The following is an 18,160-nucleotide window of genomic DNA, read 5'->3' as shown; positions in this document are numbered from 1 at the left end:
GTGTGAAGAAATGCTGTAAAGTAAGAATGCTTTCAAGAATATAAAATGTAATTGTTTATTTTTATCAATTCACAAAATGCAAAGTAAGCGAACAGAAGAAAAATCTAAATCAAATGAATATGTGGTGTTACCACCCTTCAAAACAGTATCAATTCTTGTAGGTACACTTGCACACAGTCTTTGAAGGATCTTGGCAGGTAGGTTGTCTTCTTGGATGTAGGCTGCCTCAGATCCTTCTGTCTCTTCATGTAATCCCAGACAGACTCAATAATGTTGAGATCAGGGCTGTGTGGGGGTCATACCATCACTTCCAGGACTCCTTGTTCTTCTTTATGCTGAAGATAGTTCCTAATGACACTGGCTGTGTGTTTGGGGTCATTGTCATGCTGCAGGTTAAATTTAGGGCCAATCAGATGCCTCCCTGGTGATATGGATAGGTTTTCTGCATCTCAGTTCCTCTGTATTTGTGCATAGTCAAGTTTCTTGGCCTTGTTTTCACGTCGGAGGTATGGCTTTTTGGCCGCAATTCTTCCATGAAGACCATTTCTAGCCAGACTTCTCTGGACAGTAGATGGGTGTACCTGGGTCCCACTGGTTTCTGCTAGTTCTGAGCTGATGGCACTGCTGGACATCTTCTGATTTTGAAGAGAAGTAAGCATAATGTGTCTTTCATCTGCTGCACTAAGTTTCCTTGGCCAACCACTGCGTCTACGGTCCTCAATTATTTGTGTCAAATTTGAAGAAATTCTGTCATGGTATTTTTAAGGATGGACATAAACATAATGAACACAGAACACATTTTTATTGTTTCCCACCCTTACACCCTGCATGCTGTCATTGACTGGGAGCTCCACACCCACTGCCCAAAGGTTGGTGCCCATAAACAAAGCAAAATACAGTCAGAGGGCAGGACTGCTGTAGATACAGACACCAACCAAACACTTCTAGTGGGTCATAAGTGATGATTGACGGGGATTATTTTTGTCAAAGTCCGTATGTTGATTTTTTTTTTTTTTAAAGGGAAATTCTGACTTTAATACAGACTCACTAATTCCAACTGTATACACACATACTCTTGTAAAATATTAAGAATGTTGTGAAAATTGTCCAACAGTAGACAGAGACACAGTTTACTTTCAGAGTAAATGGGAAAGTTCTGTTTCCAGCAGAGCCCTCCTTAAAGATTCATGTGACTTTTGCCATGAATTGGTTATCAGAAACAGGGAAGGAAGAGTGACAGCGTGCCATTGCCAATAGTCTCCCAACTCTGCACTTCTCACCTCACACACTCACTACAGTCTTTTTTAGAATACTTCCAGTTTTACATCCTCTCCCATGCATAAGCGAACAGGGAGCATTTTTAGTCACTGCAGCTGTCCAGCAAAATTTACTACAACCAGGGGAAGTAATGCTCACTTATCTCCCTTGTACACAAATGTAGGCGATTTACAGGAATGCCCACTTGCTATTCAATATTTATGGTCAGATAAAATTGCAGGAAAGGAGGTTTGAACGTGGAGGAGGTGGGAGGGGGGGGGGACCAATTCTGAAATATGCATGAGTGCACATACGCAGCACTGGCTGTGTTGACGTGCACCGCAGCTCCGTGCGGAAATGAGGGAAGGCTGAGTCACCGCGGGGAGAAGTCTGGGAAAAGTAGGGAACGGAAGAGTGACCATCAAGATTTAATCAGACATTTCTACTCCGGCTTTAACTAATAGTTAAGATCTGCGGTTATGGAATCTAAATCTAAATCTATGAGCAGTTGATTTTCTACATTGCAACATTAAAGAAAAAGAGAAAGAAGTACTTGCATATATTCAGACACTGCCATGTTTTCTTTTAATGAAAATAAAATTGATGTTCGCTCTGATGCTTGGTGGTGACATGTTCTGATCAGTATGATAATACAGCAAGTCTCCTCCGTGTGCAGGTATTATCATAGATATTAAAAAGTGGAGCAGTAACAGCCAGGTCAGTGTGCACTGCAATCTCTTCTTCACCTATGTCAGTAATCAGTCCAGAACTTGTTCATCATAAATATGCAAGTAGATGGAAAATAGACCTTTTCTTTTTAATGATGTGTTTAGTTTTTATGTTTTAGTTCCATTTTGAGCAATTCATATGCAAACCATTTGAAAGATCCTTTGTATTATTAGTGCTTGCAGCCTTGTGAGGTAGACATTTATTTTGCAGTGTTTAAGGCCCATGTATTAATTCATGTTCTTTCATTTTGAATAGTTAAACAGTTAAGCAAGGCACAGTTATTCATAAATGGGAGCAATGAAAGGCTAACAGTGAACTTTTCTGAGGTTAATTTGTGCCAGCTGACGTTTTTAGGGGCAACTTAGCTCAATACTCTTGATGCTGCCTGAGAAAAAACCTTGAAACACATAACTTAGAGTGAATGTAGCACACGAGCCAATGACTGTGCCCCATTTTCTCGACCTGACTGGTCCGTCATCAGTTTTTCAGGCAAATGAAGTAGATAGTAGACTAAATAGGACACTCTTAGAAAAAAGCGCTGACTAGAACCATAAGAGGTTCTTTGGCGTGTTCCCATTGGAGAAACTGTGTTGGTTCCTGGTTGAAGCTTTTATTAAGGCACCACTTGGAACCTTTTCAGAGACTTCTACCTGCAACCCAACATAAAGAGTTATAGACGGAACCGTCTGTGAAACCCCTATGAGAGGGGTTCTGGGGATTCGATGCAGAACCTTAACACCTTCTAAGGGTGCTAACAAGAACCCACAAAGATAGTTCTGCTGAGAACTCTTTTATATTCCAAGAATTACAAGGTATGTAGAGTCCACCTGAGAACTTCTGCCAAGAACCTTTTTTATAATATGGAACAAAGAACCCTTGACAATTATTGAAGAACTCTTTCTTCCAAAAAGGGTTCTTTGGTTGAAAAGTGTTCTTAATTGAATCCTTAGTCTTACAAAAACCCTTGAGGAACCCCTTTCTTCAAAATAAGGTTCTTCAGAAGCAAAAGGTTCTGGTTAGAACCTCAGCCCTTCAGGAAGAACTTTTTAGAACCCGTATCTCTAAGAGTGTAAGGAAGGGATAAAAAAAAAAAAAAAGGCAAATTATGTAACACCTTCTTTTCTCAAGTGCTGTGATGGTGTTCCCAGCCATCCCACCCTAAGTGGTCCACGTTGTATTGTGATTGGATGGTCAGGGCCATGAGGCACTTCAGCATTTGATTTATCACATCCTGTGGTCAGTGGAGTGTATCCACACCTCAGCACCAGAATTTCATTTGGCCAAGACTGTCCAATTTTGTTCTGTGACCCAACTTTGTGCTTTCTGCAGATAGCACTGGCGTGTTGTTACATAATTTACAGGTTAATATTTGCTTCCAAAGCAAATTTACCATCCATGCCTACCTGGAGCAGTAACCTCCCTAATGAGTAGATGTATGCTATATTTACTTTTATCATGTACTGTGCAGTTTAGAGGGCAGCTGAGATTTAACTTGGTGATGGTGGTGAGTGGAAAGCTGATAAAGGGGGTTAAACAGACAACTTATTTCATGGTAAATGAATAAAGGAAGGAGGGAATGGCAGTCTGACTGTATAAGTTGATCGTAAATTCAATTTAGGCGAATAAAAGGCATCCCAAAGAACTAAAACTGTCAGCAACCAAACTGGATAAAAATGCAATCATTATTTGCTGACTTTAGAAGCACAGTAGTTCTGCCTTGTTTCTTTGTCTCAGTTCATCTTTCTCAAGCATTTTCTGCTAAATATTTGGAGGTTGTTATATATATACAGTATCTCACAAAAGTGAGTACACCCCTCACATTTCTGCAAATATTTAATTATATCTTTTCATGGGACAACACTGAAGAAATGACACTTGATACAATGTAAAGTAGTCAGTGTACAGCTTGTATAACAGTGTAAATTTACTGTCCCCTCAAAATTACTCAACACACAGTCATTGATGTCTAAACCGCTGGCAACAAAAGTGAGTACACCCCTAGGAATAAATAGAAAGCAATCACTACAGTCGGGGGTTCTGTACTGTGGCACATTCACAGACACTATTTACAGATATACACAGTACCTGTTGTTACGAAAGAACCATAAGTGCTTTGGAAATCTATTTATTCTGCCTTACACAACCAACTTCTGTTTTCACACTGACAACAATACATTTGGGCAGTATACACTCCCTGTGCTGGGACATGCACAGGAATTTTGAGGAGCTGTTGCTCTCACCTGAAAATAGGGCAAAATAAGGTGACTTCTACCAACTACATCTGCTTGTCAGTTAAAAATATGAAGCATTGTGTTGGTTCATATACGACATGGAAGTCATACACCCCCAGCTCTTATCAGCTGTCAGCCCAATGACTGAAGGATTTCAAATCAGTTCACACACCAATCACATGCCGGTTGGCCAATCACAACAAGGCGATCCGTTTTAATAAGAACCTCTCCTCACCGATCACTGCTACACCACATTCATACTGCAGCTGCTAGCAAAGCTTTGCCTCCACCACCTCAGAGTCCCAACATAGCTCAAAGGTTAAATGGTATATATGTCTTGCTTAGCCACACTCTTGTATACCCATGAGGGTTTTGTATTGTGCTCCTTGTTTTGGCTCAGCATGCTGGTTGGCTAATCCAGGGAGTCTCGTAAGAGCAAATGCATAATTTTTTTGTTGCAAGAAATGTTTAAATCTGTGATTAAAGTGTTTTGATTAAATCATCGCAACCTTAATGAAGCATATTCAAGAACATATGCAGCAGCCCATGCTACAAGCTAGAGAGAAGCTAGCATTGGCCTGCCAAAGCATGCTAATGTTCGTGTTAAGTTGGTCTGGTTGCCACGTGACACAAAACCTCATACTGACTGTAAATAATAAGGGATTCTTAAGAGCCTAGCTGTTTTAGAGTTTCTTAAGTTGAGAGAAGAATATAGTCGAGCTGAAAAGAGGAAGAGGCAGTTAATCCAAATGTTTATCCACTGTCACCTGTGACAGCACAGTGACTCACAAAGATGTGTGGAAATACGTGTGTGAGTGTGTGTGTGAGATAATGCTTTCTTGAGAAGCAGCTACCAACTCTGCTGAGACACAAAAGCCTTTCCAAACTGTCAAGATACAACTACAACTCAGTCTCAGGGTGTTTTCACAGTCTGACATGTGTGATTGAAGGACATGTGTTTCCGTAGTGATATGCTCACTTAATGGCTTCCTCTATGGACTTTGTATTGTCTAATTAACCTTATACTATGTGCGTTGGCTTTGAGAAAATTGAATCTTGGAGTGTATGTCGTAGATGTAGACTGTGATGCAGGGCTGAGCTCAAATGGGAAATGTACGTGGGTTGCAGGTAATTCTGTATATTATCTTCATATCCATAAAGGTCACAGATATATGCTGCACAATATATGCTGCACACAATATTATGTTAATTGCCACACTTTTCCATACCAGTACGATTGAATTATATACTGTACACCATGAGTGATAGCCAGTGCCTCGCAGTCAGAATAAGAAAATATGGGATACGAGAATGAATGCAAATGCTCAGAGATGTTTGTGAGAAAATTGTGTGAGTGTTGACATGATTGTAATATTTGTATCTGACATGCGTCAGAAATAGGATTCTCTGCCTGCCGACACTGATTTCAAACGCGAGGAGGAAGATCATGTCAAGGAGGCGTGTGTCACTCGTCTCTCCCCTCAATGTGCAGCTCGGCAGGCATCACAGTGTTTTGCACATTCAATTTCCTGTGTTTAAATCTCGCACGCAGGTTTTGTTTTCGTTTTCCCTTTACCAAACTGAATATGATAATGTCACTTGGGAATTGCTAGATGAAAAGATTTCCATGGTGCCGTCAGCTTTTTTTTGCTGAGGAGATGAATTGAACAGTAGGCGCAGGGTTTGGAACCAATACAGCACGCATTATAATGAAATCATCTTCTCTTCTCCGTTCAGAGAAGCTATGCTTTGAAAATGGAGTTTGCAAACCAAATTGGATTAGAAATGGTGGATATTTTGTTAGGTATCTTTCCAATTTCACAGTGTGTGTTTGCGTGTGGGTTTGAGCAAGTGTGTGTATGCGAGAACCTGCTCGAATGCTGTAGGATTTTTCAGTTCGTAGCTATCAATATTAATGTTGGTTCAAAGCCTTAGCCTTCAAAACAAACATATGATTCTGTGTTATCTGTTAAGTTCTCTGTTTGACCCTTCTGCTGTATCAGAAGCTAAACTTTCGGTTGTTGTTTCAGAGGAACAGTTACAGTTCTCATATCCATGTCTGGTTTAAACGCTTTTGTGATTTCACAACCCCGGCACTAAAGTGACACATCTAGATGAGCAAGAAATATATTCCTCACAATGCTACGCTCAGATCAGGCTGGCTGTGACACAATCCAGTCCCTCTATGTACGCTCAAGAAAAACATTTTTTTTATTAGTTGGAGAAAAAGATGTTTTTCTATGCTCACAAAAGGTTTATTTCTCTCAAATTTTGTTTAAAAATATCTTAAAATCCATTTTAGTAAGCGCTTCTTTGCCAAAACAATCCATCCGCCTGACAGGTGTGGCATATAGAGATGCTGATTAAACGGCATGATTGGTCACAATAAAAGGCCACTCTAAAATGTGAAGTTTTATCTTGAAAAACGACATTTATTAGGCACTGAACTGTAGCTGTTTCTCATAGAGCTACAGACACTGCATAGCTTCCCAGGAGGACAAAGTCAGGACGCGCACTATCTGCAGATTGTTTCCTAGATTAATTGCGTAGTCTATAAAATGACAAAAAGTGATGAAACATGTCCATTCCAGTCTTTTAAAATGTAAGTTGATGTCTTTAAATGTCTTGTTTTGTCAGTCCTAAAGACAGCAATGTGATATAAAACAGAGAAAAGCAGAAAATGTACATATTGAGAAGTGAAAGTGGACATACTTAATTACAAAAATCAATTAACTGATGATCAGTCAATCTCTGGTTTTCATAATCAGATGTATAATTAGATCAAATGAAGAATTAAGTAAATTAATATGCTCTACAAGGAGTGTTTTCTGAGTTGTCATTGGTCAAAATGTATTTAAAGTCATTTTAATTTGATTTGCCATACATTTCAAATAGTAACAACTGTTATTTTTATTTGAGACAACTTAAAATAACCAGTTCGCTCTAACCTTCAAAAATCTTTTGCATAGAGTTAAATATTTTAGGTTAAACTTAATGGATTATTTATACTGAGTCAGTAAAGATGTTTTTTTTTAATGTAGAACATCTTGAAATAATTTGCATGGAGTTTAAAAAGAAACACAGGTTAAACTAAATATAGTGTTTGGATTGAGTCAAAGTCAAATATCTTGTGTGACTGATTGCTTCAAATTTTTAAAAATGATCCCATGTTTTAGTGTTTTTTTCACTGTTGTCTACATTTGAATGGCGAATGCTGACCAGTCCAAGACGCACCTGTACAATAATCATGCTTTTTAATAAGCATCTCTGTAGGCCACACGTATCAGATGTATTGATAATGGATGGATTAAAGTAAACCTTTTGTGTGCACAGCCTTAGATTTTTTTACTTCAACTCATGAAAAATGGGAGCAAGAACAAACATATTGTGTTTATATTTTTGTTAATTATATTTGAACAGTGTGTGAAGCGAGGTTCAGCAAGTATGAGTAACACGGTCACATTTACAGTACATTAAGTGAGGATGCATAGCAGCGATTTACAGCCCAAAGTGTGGACATTGAGAAAAGTTAAAAAAAAACACAGGAAAAAAAAAATCTATTTAAAAAATCCATAAAACCCTGTCTTTGGGATTACGTCTCAGAAATCGCATCAATATGACAAGCAGAGCCATAACCTGCAGTACGTGTTTGTTCCAGCAGCATGTCACAGACTTGCCGGAGGAACAGGCGCAGTGTATAAATGTAGTTCTCATCAAATGGATTATTTCTTCACAGCTTTGAAAAAGGGCCGATTCTGGATCACTCCTGACCCCTACCACAATGACGACAACATCCAGATCGGACGTGAGGTCAAAATATCCTGTCAGGTAGAGTGAAGACACACATATATGCATAAAATAACAAGTTATTAATAAAGGCAGCATAAATAACAACATGCTGAATGTCCCAGGTGGAGGCGACCCCGCCAGAGGAGTTGACTTTCAGCTGGCTGAAGAATGGCCGTGCGCTGCGGAGCTCCGAGCGTATGGTCATCACTCAGACGGACCCCGACATCTCCCCCGGGACCACCAACCTGGACATCATCGACCTCAAGTTTACTGACTTTGGCACGTACACTTGCGTGGCGGCGCTGAAGGGAGGAGGCATCCCCGAGATCAGCATTGACGTCAACATCTCTTCCACAACTGGTGAGCCTCACACCCCTTTGTGTCAGTGACGCATCTACACACTTTCCCCAACACATTCGACATGCGAGCACACACACACACACACACACACACACACACACACATCACACACAGACTTTTTATAGCTACTTTAGTCATACATGCCTACTTTAGATGATCATGAGAAGGATTTGAAAATGCTAATTAAAAAAAGGAAAGACTGTGGCAGTGTTTCTTGGACTGTGAGGCTTGGGACTTTTTCTTAAGGCTTGTTAGAGTTATTTTAAATGGTCAGGTCACCCAGATCTTACAAACACATGTTTTCACACTTCTCTTGTAGTATGAAGTGAAGCAGATACGTTTGGTTTTATCTGCACAAGGTTTTCACACATCTGCTGCTGAGAATTCTGCACTCTTGACACAATGAAGATGAATTGAGTTTTGTCCGTGGTGCTCACATAGAAAAATTGGCATTTAAAAAAAATGTTTTACCTTTTTTTTTTACCCAAGGAAATGATAATTGTTAGTGAGAACAGTAGATTATCTGGACTAACTGTGACATTTTTTTGAGGACCAAGGACTTTACTTTTGTCTGTTTTTTCAAATGTATTTTTTTAAACACTTTATGCTGCATTCACATGGATTTAAGCAGATGGTAGACAGCAGACAGGGGAAAAACAAAGAGTCAGACGGATTGTGACGGAAACTATTGTGATGTCATACTGTTTATAAAGAATGGACAGAATGTTCCCGTGGAACAGCTGGTGGAGTGCTAATTGGTTGTGTGTTTCCTGTAAAAGCTACAGTTAGGGAGGGACTTGTCTGAGACATTGGCTGGAATTTATGCTAGCTAATAGCACTGCATTGCTTTTTTACTGTGAGATTCTGTGCCTGGAAACACGCCTGTATGCGCAGATGAATGGATGTATTTGTTTTCTATGTTGCATCATAAGAGGGAAAGCGTTTCATTGGATGCAAATTTGGTGTATGCCCCCAAGAGCAGGATGTGACACAAAAAGCAAAAGTATTTTAATTTTGGACAACTTTGCCATCCACTGTTACCACTGGAGGTATTCTCAGTCAGCCTAACCCACTTTTACTTTCTTGCTCTTGTCAACTACAATCATATCCATTTTGCCTGAATTCATGTGAATGCAGCATCAGTACCCCAAAGTCAGTTGGACTGTGGGGCCAGCGTAAGTCTCAAAAGCCTCAAAAACTCAAAATATCAAAACTTTAGCAGATAAAAGCAAAACTATCTACTAGATTATTTTGTGTGGGTGTGATTTAGGTGAGCTGACCCTTTAAGCCCTCTTCCTCGACTGTCTCTATAGAATAGGAACGCTTGAATGTTTTCTTAAGACTGTTGTTCACTGCTGGACTCAAATCCAGTAATCTGTCCCAGGCTGAAAAATGTTCAAGAACCACTGTCTTCTACTGTAAGTTCTAGGTCATGTTCTGCAGACCATTACACTACAGGACCAATACCACTGTACTGCAATGACTGTTCAAAAGGATTCCTGTGAACCAAAGCTGACTCCATCAGTCTAATCAGAGACTAAACATCCATTGTCCTCCCATCTAATTGGCTGCTTCCACCACCGTTCTAACTAACGTTTGTATACATGTTTACAGCATGTCAATAACACGACATACCAATCCACCTTGTCTACTGAGCTGCATCATCGTAGTTTCAATCATGGCATGTTGGGTAGTCTCCTAGAAACAGCAGTGCCACGGCAGTCGTTTTAGATACTCCGCTGCTCTACTGTACATCAGTGGTTTCAAAAGAAGGCGAGACGTAGGTGCTTGGATAATAAAATCAGTATTCCAATCTTTGAAAGACAAAATCTGCTGTCAGACATGTATTTTTCTGTCTATTGTTTTAGATTTTAACATCAATCAGCCCCTCTCCCTGTCAGACTTCTTAAGAAAGAAGCCTAGAACTGCTTCACAGGCAACAAAAGAACGCTTGACTTTTAGAAGATTGCTACATAGCACTTCTAGCACATTTAACAATACGTTTTGTACTTATTCGCTCCCCGCAGGTTCTGCGATAATGGTGAAATGCATTGGCTAGAGTGACAAAGTGATAACACTTTTCGTCTTTATCTGCAATCTCCAGTGTGAGGTCAATCTGTGAGCACCAGATGTGTGGTAATGCATTACCTCATCGCCCATCAACTTTACAGAGGGGTGTGACCCAGTCGACTCCATACCTTCGATTGGGAGTCTCCTGCTTGCTGCTCATCACTCGTGGATTCAAAGGATGCCCCCATGTTTGAAAAAACATAGCGGAGGTGGCTTCTTGGATGCCACTGTACATGATAAATGCCCTTTAGAGTGCCCTTTCAGTCAACAAAACACGATAAAGTGTCCTCTAAGGTGCCCTTCAAGTGGAGAAAAAATGGTAAAGTATCCTGTAGAGCATTGGTTCCCAAACTGGGGGGCAGGCCCCAGATGAGTGCCCTCTGATCTGTGCTTCTGTAAAGTGCCGTCTAAGGTGCCCTTCCAGGGCAGAAAATGTGGTAAAATGCCTTCTAATGTGGCCTGATCTCTGAGACAACATGATGACGTGCCCTCTAATGTGTACTTCCAGTGGAGAAAATGCCCTCTTGAGTTCTCTTCCAGTAGACAAAACATGATGAAGTGCCCTCTAAGGTCCAATTCAACTGGTGAAAATGTGGTAAGGTGTCCTCTAGAGTGTCCTGATGTCTGAGGCAACATGATTAAGTGCCCCCTACTGCGTACTTCCAGTGGAGAAAATGTGGTAAAATGCCATCTCGAGTGTCCTTCCAGTAGACAAAATGTAAGAAAGTGCCCTCTAGGATGCTTTTACAGTAGACAAAATAGTATGATGTCCTCTCTAGACTGCCCACTCTCAAAGTCAAATGACAACGTGCCCTCTTGGTTGCCCTTCCTGTGTACAAAACATGATAAAATGAATTAAGATTTTCAGTGCACTTGTAACCCACCACATGGTGCCCTTTTTTAATTTTTTTGCCTCTGCCCCTCAGACAGCCTATGTCCACCACTGCTGCACACCCTAGATTTCCAGATCTCCAGATGTGGGGGATTCCCATGCGTTGTTGTTTCCACTGGCAAAGGAGATATCTGTTGTTTTTCTTTTGAATTTACTGGCGTGTGCTCGGTACTGATAAGTGACTTTTTTGGGGTTGTGTGATATTTTGTGATTGGGTTCTTAGCAAGCCTTATTCCCCCTTTTTATCCACACACGCATGCATGTGCCCTCAGATCGACAAGCACATTTACACACTCATGCACCCTCACCCCCACTCCCCATCTTGTTTTTTTTCCCTATCGCACACACACCTCGCTGCCACTCACTGCGTGAACATGAAAGCAGTGTGTCGACCTTGGGTGCATAATTATTGTTAGATAATCCTTTGATAATCCCTGCGCTATAAAACAGTGGGATCAATCGCACCTGCCAAGATTGTTTCCTCATTATCTTTTAAGTAGTGCAGTCTCTTCTTTTGGAGTGCCTGGGTGATGCCAATGCATTAACACAGACCCTTTAATGTGTAAAAAAAAAAAAATAGTGCTGTCTGACTGAGGAAATAACCGAGGAAATGACTGACTCCATTGTGATCATATGAAATGAAAGATTTCCTTAAGGCTTAGATGTGATTGCTTCTTAAGCTTTCATTGTTCCAGTCAGATGTGTGGGTATGAAATATTATGAAAGTGTTGCATTGTCATAGAGCTGTTTCTGTCATAGGAAATAATATATTGAATTTTGCTTCTGCCAGTTACAATTCCCACTGCTTTTACCTGGATGTGACTGGGCTGTTTTTCCTGGAGAATGCCTGTTATGTGTGGCATTTTCTCTCAGTCAGGTTTATGCCATGGATCAGAGAAGTGTCTTCACAGTATAGCTGCTGTGTACTAAAGCGCCTTGTGCCTCTGCCTTGCCATACGCCTGCAGCCTGTTTTGGGGTGAATAAGCCCTGTTTTTGTTCCTCTGCCTGTTCTCCTGAAGGGAGAAAGCCCGAGCTGCAATTAGAAGCCTTAATAAAAGCGTTTAGAGGAGATTACGCTGCAGGTCTGCCAGGGTTTCGTGCTGGGGAAGTGGTTGGAAAGCGATTGAGCCTAAAGTGTCTCTAGTCTGAACTCTTTTGGAGCTCGCTGGCTGTTCCAGCATTGGCTCCAGTTCCAGATTCCAAACCCGGGCTTAGCCCCAGCCCACAGCACGCCTTTATGAAAGAGAATATTTATTATCTTCCATTCTTTCAACTTTTGATGAACACTGATTTCAGCAGCCTTCATGATTTCTCCCTTTTGCAAAACAGCGCTAATATTTACCATCGTGACACACTCATTAAATAAGCAACTTCTTTTCTCGCCGGGGCTCCCGGAGATTGCAGCTAATGCTTATTTATGAGTGCGGTCAGGAAACGAGGACACAGACCTCCCCTTTGGATACTGTCAGGATTAAGAACCACGAGACACAGGGACGGCTGAAAAGAGTTACGAGCATTAGTGTAAAACATAAAATATCCCATAAACTTCTGAAAGGAACCAGCTGATTAATCCTCTCATTACTCTGTGTGTTAAGTGTGTGTTTAGTGGGTGTGTCTTGCTGGATCATCATTAGATGATGTTATTATTGACACTCTACCGCTGTGACTCTAAAATGTTATCTGGCCTCAGATTGGAACAACCCAGGAGCAGCCAAGGGCCACAAAGCCAGGCCAGTATTATGAGGGTCATGTACAGAGAACAGCACTAATGCAGACTTGGTGTATCATGGAAAACTTATATTAATGTTTATTTTTTAAATGATTTTTCCACAGAAATATTTTCACCACTTTTCTGTTCCAACAAGTGTTTTAGGGGTTTTAGTATTCAAAATATGATTATTAGACACTTCGTTTTCAGCATTATAGTGACTTTTTAATGCATGTATATACAACCATATAAGCTACCTAAAAGTATATTGTCTTGGGGTTGAATTGTCTTCGAAAAGTCAAACACAAAACACAAACTGTCATTACATGGACAGTATTTCTTCAACCTGATTGAAATCATTGTGATTTGAGATTCTAACTTAATTGTTTACATGGATGCTAAATAAAGATAAGACGCGCCCAAAGCATTTAATCAGAATATATCTTTTTTGACATGTGCGAAGTGGCTCTGCTCACTCTGAGGCATCTAAGCAGCCGTGTCCACCAAACTGTTTTTTCCTGAGGCCAGTGATTTTTTTAAATTGGGAATGCCATGTAATTATACTATGCTACAACCACTATTCTGTGCTGAGTGCTGAGCACTGAGTGGTTGGCCTTTTTTCTGGTCACCGAGAGTTCAAAATGTTCAAGTTTGGGTAAAGTGCTGCGCTTAGGGGGCGGGACAAATATGTTACAACAAACTGTCCTGCTCGTGATCCATCCAGTCTCAGCTTTTGAACCAAACAGTGATATTCACCGAGATGTTTCCTCGCCCAGAAAATCTTATGAACCCACACAGACCGGCAGTTCCATCCTCTCTCCCTACTTGTTTCGGCTTCAAATGGAGTTACGGTACTCCACCTTGTTCCGACATTTTTAAATTAATTTCTTTATAATGCAATCTACCTAGGAAATTAGGTACTCTCGAAACATAAATTAACAGTTACTTCCATGGATATTCCTTATCAGAGCAGCTAGAGCTTCTCAGTGTGCCTTCATATCACACTCTCATGAACTCCCAGTGTTGTCAGATGACACCTGGCATTTTCAGCAACAAAAAATAATATAATAGAAGAAGAGGTTATATTTGTTAAAACAAACTTTTTCAGCAGGTTTGTTTTTTTATTTGGTCAGTAGTTCAATGGATTCAGGCTTAGTTTAAATTTTCAAACGCTTTTTTCGAGTCGTTTGACCATCAAGGCATTGAACCATTCTTAAATGTTTTAGTGTCTCCAATAAAAAAAAAAAGGTTTCATCAGCCATCCGACTGAGGTGGTTACATGAGGCATTTTTATTCTGACTGGGCTATTCTCTTTATTAGGTGAATATTCCATGTTAATATTCAATGAGTCCATGTTAACACAGCTATAGCTGTTTATTCAGATATAATCTATTCTTTCAAAATTAAACCAATGAAGTGCTCTGGCCAATCAGATTTCAGCTAAGACTTATGCTCCTGTTGTCCCACCTATGGAACTACCACTGGGACCCTCTTAGAGATAAATTTTAATAGCATATAGAATTATTATGAATAGATTATTTTTCAATTTTGATTCACAAAGTTGATATTAATTTTCCTGCATTCGATGTATTAGTTAGTTATTTAAACACTGGAAAGAAAACAATATTAGAGAATAGTGATACATCGTAGCATCAGCTCACATCAGCAGCTCATCCTGATTGATGATCACAAAGTGAGTATTTGGATTGAAAGTCACCTCTCTCTTCTGGTGAGGGAGATGAATCCCTCCATGATGAGTCCCTCAATTAGCATCCCGCTCACACCTGAAACTCTGGCACCACCCAGTGTTTCTGTCAATCTCAAGAATCTCCGCAGTTAATGAATTAAGCAAATCAATTAAGTGCTCAGTTGATTAAAAAATGAGCTGGTTTAATAAACACAATGTAGAAGCTTTTTTTTTTTTCCCCGAAATGAATTTGAGTCATCTGAAGCTCGCGGTGGGCCTGCCCGTCTCTGTCTATCCTCCTCTCAACTGTCCCGTTGTCTGTTTGACTCTGATTCATCATGAGCTGCCATCATCCGAGTGAACGTGCCACATGTGACTCTAATAGGGACGGCACGACCGCTGGCTGTTGACCGGACTGATGTGCTTGTTTCAGCAGCAAATTCACTGACCTCGATAAAGAGAAACCTGGTCTGCATCGTGACTCACCTACACAGTGCAAAAGTTCAACTGCTGTTTGGTCACCGTGAGTGGAAACGTTGTTTGCTGCCTTTTGTTCTTTATCTTTGGACATGTGCAGTATTCACAGAGTGGTTCTTTGTTGATCATGTGTCCATTCTCTTTCATTGCTTCTTTTGGTATTGTAAGTTTGGGTATATTTGTACAGCAGAAAATCCAGCTGGTCCAACAACTGGCTGAACATACACTTGGAAACATGAAAAGAAATCCTGTAAGCAGGGTATCTCTCTGTAGCTTTGTGTCTGCCTTTGGCTTTGCCGAAAGTTAAATCAAAAAAATAAAGAGATGACAAGAAATGATGTGAAAAGTTTCAACAGTTATTTTACTAGTACTTTTTTGCAGAAGTAATAAGTTAGTTTCTCTCTTGAGTTACTGCTTTTAGTTGCATTTTCATTAAATATAGTAAAGTGAGCCCATTATTATGAGGTAGTTAATGAGTTAGTTTCATAAATACTGTTTGTCCAGGAGCTTATCAATATTTCAGCACTGACCAGTCAAGATCTAGTACTGGTTTAGATCCAGTTCTCAATACCCATATCTAATACTGATAAAAAAATAATGTCAATCTTTATGCACGTATGTGTGCAGTCAATCCTAAAAATCTGAAATGAAATATCTCTGATCACTGTAAGATCCAAAACTAAGTTAGGAATTGTGAACTGGGCTAAAATAATGACATCTGCGAGTGGCGGATCATACTATTGGATAAACAGAGGAAACAGGCCCGGTGATCTGTGAACTGGGATGAAGGGGCCTAACAGCTGTCCCAAAGCCGGGATGCTGTCCTGGGAAATCTGCCATCTGACAACAGTAGATGCCACGGCCATGCCACTTCTAGAATGATAGGCATATAACCACCTGGCAGCATATGTCAGCACAACACCTGTGATGTTACCGGGGAAGAGTGTAGATGCTGAAAGTGTCAGAGTGAAACAACACTGCAGTCTGTAAACACAAACATACATTTAAATCAAAGTGTGGTAATTTCAGTTGTAAGTATACTGCAACCGGTTTTTACTTTGTTGTAAGTCCATAAAATATGTTAATAAGACTAGATAACTCAGCAAATTTTGCCCAGCGTACCTGCATACAGCCTCAACTGCACCACCTGAAGTCATGCTTTATGGAAGTGGCCATCTGGGAAATCACCTCCCTGTCCAGCTGGGCAAATCTGGGAGGGAAACATGAATACGAATCTCTCTTCCCTTCCTCATTAACTGCTGCTGAAGCCCCTTGAGCGATGTACATAAAGTCTGGTCCTTCCATGGGTGTTACTCAGTACTTACCCTCTTAGAAATAAATATGCTAACTAAAACCATAAAGGGTTCTTTGGCTTGTCCTTATAAGAGAACGCCTTTTGGTTACTGGTAGAACCTTTTATAAAGACTCCACCGTTAAGCAATATATCTAGAACCATCTATGAACCATCACTTTAATCAAGTATGTCATCAACGGAACTGTAGAATATGACACGCCCACTTTGGTTTCAAAAGAAAACCTGCTAACGTACCTGTGAACCAACTTTTCAGGTTCTGAATCAGTTTATTTTGGGTGGAAATGCTCAGAACCGGTCCAAAGTTAGGTGCTTGACCTGGAACAGGGCCAGTGGGTAGAAAAGGCCAGCGGTCCACTAAGAACCATTTTATATTTCAAGGGTTTTATATAGAAGCCTCTAAGGGGGGTTCACCAAGAACTTTTGATGAAAGAGTTCTCCAGGGATTTCAACAAAACTCTTCACATGAAAGAATCCTTGAAATACCCTTGCATCAGAAAGAGGGTTATTCAGAAGCAAATGATTCTGGGTAGAACAGCCCTTCAGAAAGAGCTCTTTTGGAACCTTTATTTCTAAGAGTATAGCAGCAGAAAAAGTGGCAGTACTGGAGGGCAGTGGGCAAACTTTTTACTCTGTGTGGATGGGTAAATAGAGTCAACTTACAAAGAGCAGCAGGGCCATGAATCCAACTGCAAGCCATGAGAGGTTTGGTATTGTAAGTCGCATTAGTCCATCAGTGGGTTTGTGTGATTGATGGCAAGATAAGTTGTAAAATCACAGGGGAACGGCGCTCACAGTAGTATATCAGTGGGGTCTGTAGTGTGTTGCTGCAGTCTATCAATGCACTAAGCCAATTTTAACACATCTGTGGATATTTATTACACTTCAGCAGCTCTGGGCATGGATGTAGCTCTCTAACACACAAACACACACAGATTCACAAACATGTCCATAGTGGACCTACGGGACTCCTCTCTCTGTCCCCAGAGATCCAGGACTCACAGGAGCAGAGAGTCCTGTCACATTGTGACCGACTCATTGGCCTCAAGCTGTCTAAACACACTCTCTCACACATACAGACACACACTCTGCAGGAGTTGCGGTAGTACAGAGTGCTGTGTTGCCATGGTGATGGGGAGTGATGTCACAGCACTTACCCTAAAAAGGGGGCAGCGGGATTGTTGTTTATTCTCAAAAACGCCTGCGCTCGCCACTCCGGCTCCCTTTGCTGTAAGAAAACACCAAGTGCCGGATATTTCCACGTTTTGCAGTCAGCTCACATTGCAGAGAAAGGCTCCTGCAATCAGCCTGTACACTTGGAGGATCATTCCAGCTGAGGCCCTAGAGATGTGCAGTGCTACTGAGGCCAAACAAGAAGGTCCAGTCCCTAATTTAGGCGCACAGAGCGCACAGGCAGTCACACACATAGATGCGGTGTTTTCAGTCAACAACGGCAACGAATAGCATCCCATTGAGGAACTGAGGCAGGATCACAGCATGGTGTCACCCGTGGGCGAGAAGTGAAACACTCCGCTATACACACATGCACACACAGAGACATAAAACCACGTAGGCGCGCACTATACAAGCATACGCACACAGCGGGGCATGCCCTGCAGGCATCACTGGCATTTGGATGGCTTTGGC

At 40.9% G+C, this 18,160-nt stretch overlaps 1 protein-coding gene across 1 annotated transcript in view; it reads left to right on the top strand.

Annotated features, from left to right (window-relative positions):
- LOC146314177 (MAM domain-containing glycosylphosphatidylinositol anchor protein 2) overlaps positions 1 to 18,160 on the top strand; it is a 254,799-nt gene that overhangs the window by 144,342 nt on the left and 92,297 nt on the right. Inside the window, exons 7-8 of the mRNA XM_084737373.1 lie at positions 7,954 to 8,045; positions 8,129 to 8,366. Coding sequence (XP_084593499.1) covers positions 7,954 to 8,045; positions 8,129 to 8,366 — 330 coding nt within the window. The remainder of the gene's footprint in view (positions 1 to 7,953; positions 8,046 to 8,128; positions 8,367 to 18,160) is intronic.

The sequence above is a fragment of the Lutjanus erythropterus genome, chromosome 15 (genome assembly GCF_056507025.1).
Source record: "Lutjanus erythropterus isolate fLutEry1 chromosome 15, fLutEry1.hap2, whole genome shotgun sequence".
Lineage (NCBI taxonomy): Eukaryota > Metazoa > Chordata > Actinopteri > Lutjaniformes > Lutjanidae > Lutjanus > Lutjanus erythropterus.
This window is presented reverse-complemented; position numbering and strand designations above follow the sequence as displayed.